Source organism: Orcinus orca, chromosome 1 (assembly GCF_937001465.1).
Source record: "Orcinus orca chromosome 1, mOrcOrc1.1, whole genome shotgun sequence".
Taxonomy (NCBI): Eukaryota; Metazoa; Chordata; class Mammalia; order Artiodactyla; family Delphinidae; genus Orcinus; species Orcinus orca.
The window spans coordinates 45,717,293-45,730,507 of NC_064559.1; the positions used below are offsets into that span (position 1 = coordinate 45,717,293).

The following is a 13,215-nucleotide window of genomic DNA, read 5'->3' on the forward strand; positions in this document are numbered from 1 at the left end:
GGGATTTATTAGTGAACAAATTGCATGTTGCCATATTAGAAAGCATAGGCAGAAAAGTACATAATTAAAACATATATTTTTTTCCTTACCATAGACATCCACATGGAATGATTTTTCAGCAGTCCCAGCAACATTGGTTACTTGACACTTATATGTTGCTGAATCAGAGACCTGTGCTCGAGGGATATGAAGAAATTGTCCTTTATCAATATAAAGTGCTTGTGAGCTGGATATGATTGGTTGGCCGTCTTTATACCAAGTAATAGCAGGCATTGGAAGTCCCCGTGTTTCACATTCCAGTTTAATTATGCTGTTGATCAGTGCTGATATTTCTGTGGTGACATTCCCTCCTTTAATACTAGGTGGAACTACAAAGGATTCCAGAACAGAAACAAGTCTTCTAAGTTTTAGCATCTGCATCAAAGTCTCAAACGCTATAGATATTTAAATGCATTAAAGTAAATATGAATTAAAGACAATTAGGAAGTCTGTGATTTACCTATTGATAATTAGTTGCCTGTTTTGTCAAAACAATCTTCATCACTGTCCTTTTGGGTTTCAGATTTCAGTAAAAGCAGAAAGTCAGTTTTCATTTCAGGGGTTCATTTAAGCCCAATAGATCATATTACAGTAACTAAGAAAGTCGTGTTTGACAAACAAAGCAAAACAAAATAAATCCCACTTAAAGTAAATACAATAAGTTTGAAATGAGGCCAAGGGAGCAAAAATGTCAGATGAGGTACAACTGCATGCCCTTTCCCCAGGAAATACAAAAGGCCTAAGTGCTTTCAGATCCAGCTACTGGTAATAGCTGTGGAGTCTTTAACTTTTGCTTCTTCTTACTTTTTTTTTTTTTTTGGAACCGCCACAGAGAGTTCATTCACTCAATTATACTCATCTAATTGGCTACATGTGTATCTTTCATAATTCAGTAACCACATGTCTGGCCTCTCACACCACATGAGGACTCTGCTGCTGGAAAAACAACACCACTGACTCAAGCTCTGCTACATACTCTGAACACGATCATTCCAGGATTGTGCTATCACTGCAATAACTTAAAATAAATTAAATGGCATGTGCCTGAATTTGAGTGCTTTAATTTTTTAAAATAAACTTTTATTTTAGAAGAGAATGTTTTTCTTATGTTTGGACTAGGGTTATGGGTTTTGGAAGCACGATCACGGAGTACCATTCTCATCAGTCATATCAAGGGTACACACTATCAACACAGCTTATCACTGATGATGTTGACCTTGACCACCTGGTTGAGGTAGATTTTGCTAGGTTCCTCCACTGTAAAGTTACTCTCTTTTGCCCTTTTGAAAAGAATCACTCTTCCCAGCCCATATATATGAGGGGGAGAGCTATTCTACTTCCTTGAGAGGGGAATACCTACATAATTTATCATCTGGAATTCTTCTGTATGAGAGATTAGTCTCTCTTCCCCAATTTATTTCTTTATATCAATATGCACTCATGGAGATTCATTTTATACTTTGGGTATAATCCAATACTACATTATTTATTTTATTGTTCAAATTGTTCCAGTTATGGCCTTTGGGAGCTATTCCAACCGGTCCTATGTCCCTTTGACATACTCACATCATATTATTTTAGTATTTTCTTATTTTCTGGCCCTACTACATGCTCCAGGCTCATCTTTATACTCTCTGCCCCAGCCTTAGAATTAACTATTTCTCCTAGAAGCTCTGGTTCTTTTTAGTGGAAAAGAATATTAGAAAATAGTATCTAGATCTGAGTGGAATTCCTTAATGTTTTCTGATAACTGTTCTTAGAACTAGTTCACAGTGACAAACATTGATATACATATTTTTTTCCTCACACATAAATGAAGGCAAGATCTACCATACAGGCATACTTCCTTTTACCGTGCTTTGCCGACACTGTATTTTTCACAAACTGAAGGTCTGTGGCAGGCAGGTCTGCACTGAGCAAGTCTATTGGCACTATTTTCCAACAGCATTGGCTCACCTCCTGTCTTTGTCACATTTTGGTATTTCTATCAATATTTCAAACTTTTTCATTATTATTATATTTGTTGTGGAGATCTATGATCAGAGATTTTATTTTATATTTTAGTGATCATGATGGATTCTTTAATAAAAATATCTTTTTTTAACATCTTTATTGGAGTATAATTGCTGTACAATAGTGTATTAGTTTCTGCTTTATAACAAAGGAAATCAGCTATACATATACATATATCCCCATATCTCTTCCCTCTTATGTCTCCCTCCCTCCCACCCTCTCTATCCCACCCCTCTAGGTGGTCACAAAGCACCGAGCTGATCTCCCTGTGCTATGCAGCTGCTTCCCACTAGCTATCTATTTTACATTTGATGTGTATATATGTCCATGCCACTCTCTCACTTTGTCTCAGCTTACCCTTCCCCCTGCCCATGTCCTCAAGTCCATTCTCTGGGAGGTCTGCGTCTTTATTCCCATCTTGCCCCTAGGTTCTTCATCACCTTTTTTTTTTTTTCAGATTCCATATATATGTGTTAGCATACAGTATTTGTTTTTCTCTTTCTGACTTACTTCACTCTGTATGACAGACTCTAGGTCCATCCACCTCACTGCAAATAACTCAATTTTGTTTCTTTTTATGGCTGAGTAATATTCCATTGTATATATGTGCCACATCCTATGTATCCATTCATCTGTTGATGGGCACTTAGGTTGCTTCCATGTTCTGGCTATTGTAAATAGAGCTGCAATGAACATTGTGGTACATGACTCTTTTTTGAATTATGGTTTTCTCAGGCTATATGCCCAGTAGTGGGATTGCTGGGTCATATGGTAGTTCTATTTTTAGTATTTTAAGGAACCTCCATACTGTTCTCCATAGTGGCTGTATCAATTTACATTCCCACCAACAGTGCAAGAGGGTTCTCTTTTCTCCACACCCTCTCCAACATTTATTGTTTGTAGATTTTTTGATGATGGCCATTCTGACTGGTGTGAGATGATATCTCATTGTAGTTTTGATCTGCATTTCTCTAATGATTAATGATGTTGAGCATTCTTTCATGTGTTTGTTGGCAATCTGTATATCTGATCAGAGATTTTAATGTTACTACTATGACTTGCTAAAGGCTCAGATGATGGTTAGTATTTTTTAGCGATAAAGTATTTTTAAATTAAGGTGTGTACTTTTTTAGACATAATGCTTTTGTACATTTAATAGACTATAGTATACTGTAAACATAACTTTTATTTGCACTGGGAAACCAAAAAAAATTTGTGTGACTCGCTTTATTGCAATATTTGCTTTATTGTGGTGATCTGGAACAGAACCTGCAATATCTCAGAGGTATGCGTGTATTGTGAGGTAAATTTGATGGTGGAATAATTTTTCTATAAGGTGGTTTACTATATAAATCAGGGCAGCCAATTATGGCCCACAGGCCAGGCATCAAGATGCTGAACTAAGCACAGTTTTTGCATTTTTAAATGACTGGAAAAAATCAAAATAATGATAATATTTTGTGACATGTAAAAATTATATGAAATTCAAACTTCAGCACCTATTAAGTTTTATTGGAATATGGTCATGCTCATTTGTTTATGTACTGTCTATGGCTACTTTCACTTCTACAATGGCAGAGTTAAATTGTTGCAATAAATACCAAATGTGGTGTTCTCATTGCTTCTCACTGTTGCTCAGCTCACCATAAATTTCAGTGACACAATTATAAGCCAACAGCATTTCAAGTGCCATAAATATGACCATACCGTGATATTTTACTTTACTTTTATTACCAGTGCATACTCTCCATGTCAAAACACACAAAAGAAAGAAAAGTAAGCTTTAAAACGTGCCATTTTTAAAGCACAGAACAGTGTGGATTATTTTGTTATTAGGTTCAATGGCAAAGCACTGAGTTTATTTTTTAATAACACTATAGCTGTTTTGAAAAAATACAGTGTACACTAACTCTATTAGCCTAAGCACTCATCACAATATATCCCATTCAAAGAAAAACAACCGATAAATTAATATAAAATGGAATGTCTCATTAGGCAGAATTTCTTCACAAAGATAAAAAGTCAAAATGAGGCTACCATCTAAGTTTCTGAGTGGCTCATTTGTTAGCCAAGGAAGGAGAGCCATTTACCAACAGTGATTTAATTAAATCAAGAATGATTGCATTAGCAAACAATTATGCCTAAACTAATCAATTTGTTTAAGATGATTAGCCTTTCCATAAGAAAAACTGCTTGAAGAGTTGAGAAAACTGACAATATCAATAGTCTTTTTTTTTTTAAAGGCAACTTTTCTGAACAGTAGTCTTGGCTCTTGACAAATTGACATGTTACTGATACTGCTTAGCTGTCTTTTATTTGAGGAGTCAATGCCACGGTGAAGAAACTGAAGAATTAGTCTCTAAGAATAGTCTGCATGGAACAACTACAGACAAAAATATTTTCAAAGAAGTTGAAAAAGCACTAATTTATTACAACCTGAAGTGGAATCTGCTAAGATGTGCTACAACTGATGGTGATAAAAATACGTGTGGGGCAGAAAAAGGTTTAGAGAAATTTACAAATTTTACATTTTAAATTTATTAAAATGTAAAATTCTAAAAGTCTATCGTTATTCCTTGTACTATTCATCAGCACTTGTGTAAAATATTCATGCGTTATTGAAAGAGAACTGTCCATGGGGTATTTTACTTGCTCTTATGGACTTAAATATCATCAGTTCCATGAATTTTTGTCAGAAGTAGAAGGTGAATATAATGACTTGTTCTACCTTATAGCAGCTTAATGTCTTAATGGTGGTAAAGTTACATTTTAATTTTTGGAGCTTAGGACTGAGACTGAATTTTTTCTGAATGAGAATTGTCCTCAAACACTATTATTGAGTACTGAATGATTTTGGAATTTAGTTTTGCCATAAACTTGACAATGTTTCTTAATAAGTTCAACCTAAACTTACCAGATAAAACCAGCACTTGAATGCAAAATCTATACTGTTAGTACTCATTCTGTTGTTTGAATCACAAGTAATGTCAAGCTCCTCTACACATTTTCCATGCTGTCAAACAAAACTCAGATCTCGATTCCCCTACAAATTTGCAGTGAATATATTTTGAGCTCAACTTTCAGTTTCAACAATGTTTGTCAAACTTTGATGCAAATGCAAATGAAATTTCCACATTTTAAGTTCTTTTACCTCTGAAAACGAGGGCCTTCCATCTAACCTTCAATTGGAATTGATTAATTGGGAGTAGAATGGCAGGCCAAAAGTCAAATATCAAGAGAATATAACAGAATTCTGCAAATGCCTTTCAAGTAATGAATATGATCAATTAAAATCTTATGTTTGTGAAATGATATTAGTATTTGACAGTATCTACAGTATCTGAATGAAAAGACATTTTCAAAAATGAAATACATAAAATCTCACTACATACCAGTATTAACAGATGAACATCTGCATTTAATTTTGGTGACAGGAATCATTAACTTTGAACTCTAAGTAAAATGTTATCACTCCAAAAGAAATCCATTCTCATTAGCAGACTTGTATTACAACAAATTTTACAATTTTTAAAATTACCAGAAAAATAGAATATCATGAATAAACAATTGGTAGACATTTCTTTCTATTTTGTTATGTAAGTACCTACATAATGTCCTTGATTTTGCCTCACAGTCTGCAAAGCCTAAAATATTTACCAACTTGCCCTTTATAAAAAAGGTTTGTCAAGTCCTGCTATAGATAATTAATTTCAATTCAAGCCACCATTTTGAAATCTTAAGAAAGAACATTTTACTCAGACTTTAATTTTTTTTTTTTGCAGTACGTGGGCCTCTCACTGTTGTGGCCTCTCCCGTTGCAGAGCACAGGCTCCAGATGCGCAGGCTCAGCGGCCATAGCTCACGGGCCTAGCTGCTCTGTGGCATGTGGGATCTTCCCGGACCGGGGCATGAACCCGTGGTCCCCTGCATCGGCAGGCGGACTCTCAACCACTGTGCCACCAGGGAAGCCCTCAGACTTTAAATTTTAATTTTGATTTGAGCCTACTGATGGAATCTGGAAACATACATCAAATTTTTAGCTGAAATTGTCTAAACAAACTGGCTAGCCTAATTAGTTGGATGATACATTAATGAAGTCAAAAACAGATGGGAACTCTACTTAATGCACTGTGGTAACCTAAATGGGAGGGAAGTCCAGAAGGGAGGGGAATCTGTATATGTGTGGCTGATTCATTTTGTTGTGCAGTGGAGGCTAACACAACATTGTAAAACAACCATACTCCAATAAAAACTAATAAAAATAAACAAATTAAATTAAAAAAATGAAGTCAAGAACATAGGTTCAAACAACCCCTTACCCTCCATGAATGCTTTACAAAGGAATATCACTTGTATTGAAAAGAGTTCATTTTAAAAGTTTGTATTTATGAAATTGAGGAAAAAATTACTCAAAGAACATTTCCAGCTGAAAGCAGAACAATAAACCATCTACTGTTTAAATCTTCCAGATAAATATTTCTTCCTGTTTCAATTTCATTCACGTATACTTTTATGAGACCTGTACTTCTGTTTGAGGAAGGGTGTTACAGGTAAATGTTATGAACCCACTGCACATTAAAATGTACCGTGTATATACACTCAAAGACTTTTACACCATTTGGGGAAACTCTCAGACCTCTGAAACTTACGCACGGACTGCAGGTTAAAAATCTTTGCTTCAGAACTACTGGCTATGAATCTGTAGTCTCCCCATAGGTTATTAAAAGCTCTTTATTTCCTTTTTTTTCACATTCATTCCCCACCCCCCATTTCCCCTCCATCTCTTTTATTTTTCATCATATTTTGTCTCCATTTCTTCCCTAATTCAGGCACAATGTGCATTTCTGCCTTTCAGATGCATCGGACCCACCTTCTTTTTCCTCACGTTAGTATGTAAATAAAGAAAATGAATGAATAAACTGCATTATGAACCACATTCTCAACCTGAAATCTACATAAATAGTTCTCACAGTTAGCCCAAGTATGGCATCTGTTTCATTTATTCTTAGGAATAAAAGCATTTTCACAAGTGAAATAAAATAAGCTTAAGATTACCCACTCAGAGGTGCACACAAGCTTGCTAGAGAGGAAGTGGCATTATTTCCTGAATTACTGAATACTTAAAACTTCACAGTGTTACAGTGCCTTTCATCTCAGACAATCTAAGAAGGTTTAGTCATTACAAAGCCCTCTCTTCTCGGTGCCTTAGGGCATCATACCAAATGAACAGGAAAATCTGAAATGAAAGAACTCAACTCCTATGGAAATAGGAGTCTTATTGAATCACCAAAACGTATTCATCACATTCTTTGGCAACAATACAACAATGTAGAGAAAACTATTCAACAGCTTAGGGGAAATATTGCACCTATTGTTCAAAAGGTTGGTTCTGGTAGGAGGCCAATGGTAGCAATACCACTTTTGTTTAACTTGGATGCCTGTACAGCTAATCTTTCAGTAACATTACTGTTTTTTGGAATACATGTCTGTTCACGACTGATTTCTTCCACAGGCTTCTATTTGTAGAAAGAAATGATTTAAAAGCCTGCATTAAATAAAATTTCTTTGATTCAAGAAAGCTATTTGAACTTTATATAAAGACAACTAACATTAAAAAAGGGAAATTTGCAATTCAGTGAAGTTATATAGAAATCAAGCCAGATTCCACATATATTTCAAGTTGCAAGACAATACAATCACTAAGTAGATAATAATAAATGAATAATATTCATTGAACTTTTACTGTAAGCTGGGAAATATAAAGTATCTAGCAATTGATCCTCACAATAATATTATTAAGTAGGTACTATTATTATCCCCATTTTATAGATGAGACCGAAGCTCAGAGGGGTCAGGCAATTTGTCCAAAGTTGCAAAGTTAGTAAGTGGCAGAAGCTGGGTCTGAACCCAAGTCCACTTACCTCAGAAGTCCAAGTTCCTTTTGTTTTTTTTAATTTTTATTGGGGTATAGTTGATTTACAATGTTGTGTTAGTTTCAGGTGTACAGCAAAGTGAATCTGTTATACATACATCCACTCTTTCTGTTTTGTTTTTTTTTTTAGATTCTTTTCCCATATAGGCCATTACAGAGTACTGAGTAAAGTTCCCTGTGCTATACAGCGGGGTCTCATTAGTTATCTATTTTATACATAGTAGCGTGTATGTGTCAGTCCCGGTCTCCCAATTTATCCTCCCGCCGCCTCCCCACCTAACCTCTGGTAACCATAAGTTTGTTTTCTACATCCATGACTCAAACCATCACCGTCCAACAGAATTATAATTAAGACCACATATATGATTTAAAATTTTCTAGTAGCCACATTAAAAAGTAGGAAAATAATACATTTTACTTAGTCCAATATATCTAAAATATCCTCATTTCAGATGTAATCAATGTAAAATTATTACTTAGGTATCTTACATTATATTTCCATATTAAGTCTTTGATATCTGGTGTGTATTTTATACTTACAGCTTGTCTCAATTTGGACTAGCCACATTTCCAATGCTCAACAGTCATGTGTGGCTGGTGCCTACCATACTGAACAGTGTATCACTAGACAATTCATTCACTGAGCAAGTATTTCTTGAGAGCTACTGTGTATCAGACATTAAAGTGGAGAACATGCAAAACAAGGCCCTGCTTTTATGAAGTTTAGCTTCCTTTGAGAGAAATAGCAAATAAGTAAATAAACCCATCAGTAAGCAACTAAACTATCAGACAGTGATCCGTGCTATAAAGAAAACTAGGACAACGTAATAGAGAGTGATGACGTGATTGGTTTGGTTTGGGAAGATCCTACAAGGAAGTGACATTCCTGAGGTATCTAAACTTTCCTTGAGTGTCAAACGCTATACAAAGCAGAAGATAGTGCAGGAAGTAGAGCCACAATAAGCATGACTGGCCTAATGAGTCCTATTCCTTTCTATCATGCAATTCTTTGTGCCTGCAACATAATGTTCAAGTGCCTTCCTATGGCTCCTGGCATAAAAAATAAATGACTTTGGCAGTCACCTTCCTCAGGGGATATTGAGAATTTTAGTGAAATGAGGGCTACATACCTCTGATGGGGACTTAACTGAGAGAAAATAGCAGCACAGCCTAAAACATTTAAAATATTACCATGTGGTCTGAATAAAGGCCAAGATGCAATGAAAATAGAATAATTGAGTTGTTCTCATACCATCATCTTCATTGTATTTCATGCATCTCTACTCTTTTTAGAGCTTTTTAAAAACTCCTTTAGGGATACAGACATTTGATTTATGTTACACTAAAAAATCAGGGCATACTTGACCTCTTAAGTGAGGTCATATGAAAATCACTAGACCCCTTGAAGAAATCCATACTTAATGATAAAATACATTAAAATTGGATGCAATGTTCTAGCCTAAAACACAAGAAAATAGGCTTTTTCTTTTAAAGTAAGTAGCATTCCAAATTACTTGTATTGAATCAAAGAGCAGTTAACAGTAGAGCGAACCCTGATTTTCATGTATAATGAGAACTGGTAATAACAGTAAAAAGCATAAGAACGTCACACTTACTATAGATAGTCAGTTTTGTATCCTTGGCTTGTTTGCCAGCTGCATTAGACACAGTACACTGGTAGCGTCCCTTGTCACTTCTTCGTGCATTCTTTAAATGTAAAATTTGTCCTTTGTCTAGAATTTCAATATTAGAGTCTCCCAAAAATAAAGGCCTAGAAAAAGTAAAATTTTATTCCATGGGCCCATTTTTGTTATCCTAAATGTTTTCTCTTTTATTAATCACAACAAAAATCATTAAATCATGTGAATTTAAAATATGAATCAAAGTTGAGTTTTTTAGTATGAATCTAAAAAAAATACAATGATATGATTAAGTACTTCTGTTCAGAAGAACAGAATTATTAAACCACTTTACTAATGAAAGTAGATAATTATCACTCTGAGACAAAACTTCACTTAACCTTAAATTAAATGAATAATATTAAATTATTAAATTGAACTTCATTTCAAACTTAAATTGTTGAATAATATTAATACAAAACTTTATTTCTTTCATTCATCCCCCCCCCTTTTTTTTTTTGGTTTACAAAGCCAAAATTTCTACCATCATTCAGAAAAGAAAAACTAAGTGTACAGGAGCTTCAAGCTAAGCAATATTATTTGTAAACTAATATTATAACAGCTGGAAAAATATTTACAATAGAATGAATGGTTATTACTTACTAAAGACAATGATCATGCCAATTTTCCTAAAAAGTAGATATTGTAATAAATATAAATGCTTTTATAATCATAAATACTGAAAGATATTTACCCCAAAGGCAGCTCACATATATTTGTCAAGGAAGTCTTCTTCTACTATACGGAGTCATTTACTAACTACTATAAAATGCTTACTTTATGTTTGGCAGCAGCTTTATTTAATACTTAAAACATCATGGTAATTAAAGTCTATGATATCCTAAGAGTCATGCCTTTAAAATCCATTGATCTTCTTTCAGGAAGACCCATAGCCAGTTTTTAAAAAGCTGCAGTGAACTAGCCCCATGATAAATAGATGCACTGCTATATTAATAAGCCACCAATCAGACTACAAGGTTAAATGGAAACACATTTAATTTTCTGTGGTAGCATCCCATACTATTCCTTGGTATGACTCTTTTAAGTTCTCTAAAGCTAAGAGAATAAAGTACCTTATTTTAATGCATTTTAACTGTTTAAAGAAGTGGAATACTTGATAATGCTACTCAAATTGAAGTAACTTTAAAACTTTCACTGATTGTTAATTATGCAAGTAACACAAAAATTGAAACAAAGAAAAAAACATTATAAGAAAAGGTCTCCTTGTTTTATTATCCCTAATGTGAGTCTTTTCTCTAGACTTCTTACGATTGTCAGTTTAGTTTGTGTTCTTCCACATGTTTTTCTAAACATTTTTCACCCATAAATGTATTGCTAGAGGAATCTAAAGTTGTTATACATAAATGGTATTGTATTATTGTTCTACTTTTCACTTGACAATAGCTATGGAGATAGTTTTGGTACATATAGCCTGATCTTACTCTTTTGAATTGCTGTCCAGTGTTTCATAATAAGACAATGCCATACGTCATCTATCCTCTCTCCCAATGTCAAGCTTTAAGCAGTTTTCACTTTTCTGCTTTCACAGTGTTTCAGGGAGTATTCAGGGAGTCAAGCCTTCCTGCAGAACAGATGACCGGCTTCCCTGTCCTAGACACCAGAAGTGTCATTGCTACATTATAGCATATGAGCATTTAAATTTTAATAGATATCAACAAATTGCCTTTCAGAGTACTAATTTACATTGTCCCATCAGAGTCCTATATCCTGATTTCCCATACTCTAAGCCAACACTTGATATTTTTCGAACCTCTACTTTTTCTTGCCAAACTAACCTATGAAAAACAAAATCATATTATTTTGCTTACCTTCTCCAAATTATTGAAGGTAAGCATCTTTTAATATATTTATTGATTAACTATATAACTTCTTAATTGCCTGTTTATACCCTCCACACATTTTTCTATGTTATTTGTCTTTCTTATTGACATATAAAAAGGTTTTACACAATCCTTTATTTTATACACTGAAAACCTTTACTCTTTGCTATTTAGGTCTTAGACAGCTGCTTTCAGAAATTATAATAATACACAAGGGCCAAGAGAAACATCTAATTGCTCTTTTGTGGTTGTTCCTTTTTGACCATATATTAAACTAGCTTAAGCATGCATCTTGCTGTCATAAGCCAGTTTTCCTTTTTAATAATTCAAACAATTCCATGTAAAGACAAGATTATCTCTGTACTTGGATCTTGCATTTTTCATTCTTAGCCCTTAGTGTATATTTAGTGTATAATAAATGTGAGTTCCTCTGTGTCTCTAAAATAAATTCCCAGCATTTATGAAGTCCTACAATTCATAAATTCATAAATTTGAGACCATTTTTGAACAATATTGTTTTTCCTTCATGTTCATTTAATAATATTCTATGTGGTAAGATAATTAAGAGGGGGAAAATCCACATCTATTTCCAAACAATTGGATCCTTGTAACAAATACAGAAGAGGTACTCACTTGCCATCTTTGAACCAGTGAATAATGGGAAAGGGAGTGCCTTTGACTTGGCATTCAAGGGTGGTATCCTGGTTGAGGACAACTGAGACTTCACTTGGGGAGCTGGTACCTATTATGGTGGGTGGGACTTGAACAAAGACATTTTATCATGAAAATCTATGACTTAGCAAAAAGAGTGGGGAGTGAGAGAAGATAATGATTTCTATAATATTTCAACAAGATCTTAATGTTAAAAGTAAAATACCATAAAATAATCCCTTTCATATCACATCTGCAGACCCAAATGTCAAATTTAAACATAGGAACACGTTCATGAAAGATTTGATAGCAAGACAATTACTTGGAAGAATTATAGTAGTAAAGAACTCATTTTGAGGAGTATTAAATCAATGTACAAAAGGAGTTTAGAATATAAATGAGCAGTCAAGCTCATATAATGAAATTTACTACTGCTATACGTTTTAGATAATGAATGACATAGTCAATGACAATCTTATAATGTTTAAATTCTACCATAGTGCTGATTGACATATATTACCCTTGTCTCTTTTAAAGGGCTCCTATGCTAAAATTGTAAATGAGATATAATGTGAAAAGATTGTACTAGTTTTTATTCTCGGAATTATAAAGCATATTAAAGAGCTCCCATAAACTTCCCTGATCTTTGAATCCTCCCCCTTTATATCACACTACGGTGCTTGATCTTAATCTTCAGAGCAATGATCAGCCATTAAAGGGTTTCAATAAGGGAGGGCTGTGATCAAATTTGTTTTAAGACCACACGGGCTTCTGAATGAAGATCGGATTCCAGTGGCAAATACTGGATGAAGGGGAGTAGTTAGGAGGCTATTACATTAATTCAGCTTATAAATTGTAATTAACATGGAATTAAGAAGCAGATTTAACAGGATGTAGACAGATTTACAGAGTCAGGGAGAGGGAGGTAGGAAGAATGAGCACCAGGTTATGTCAGAAGCAAGTGGATGGATGGAGGTGCTGGTCACTATGATGGGGGTCACTGAAGGCGACCAGAACAGGCATTTACTGAGGCCTTTCAGTTTTCTATGCCACTGAGATA

General features: G+C 34.4%; 1 protein-coding gene across 1 annotated transcript in view; it reads right to left on the minus strand.

Moving 5' to 3' along the window:
- Window positions 1-13,215, minus strand: part of HMCN1 (hemicentin 1) — a 534,342-nt gene that overhangs the window by 239,224 nt on the left and 281,903 nt on the right. The window contains exons 29-31 of the mRNA XM_004275232.3: window positions 12,138-12,264; window positions 9,601-9,755; window positions 90-368 (exon numbers count right to left, since the gene is read on the minus strand). Coding sequence (XP_004275280.1) covers window positions 90-368; window positions 9,601-9,755; window positions 12,138-12,264 — 561 coding nt within the window. The remainder of the gene's footprint in view (window positions 1-89; window positions 369-9,600; window positions 9,756-12,137; window positions 12,265-13,215) is intronic.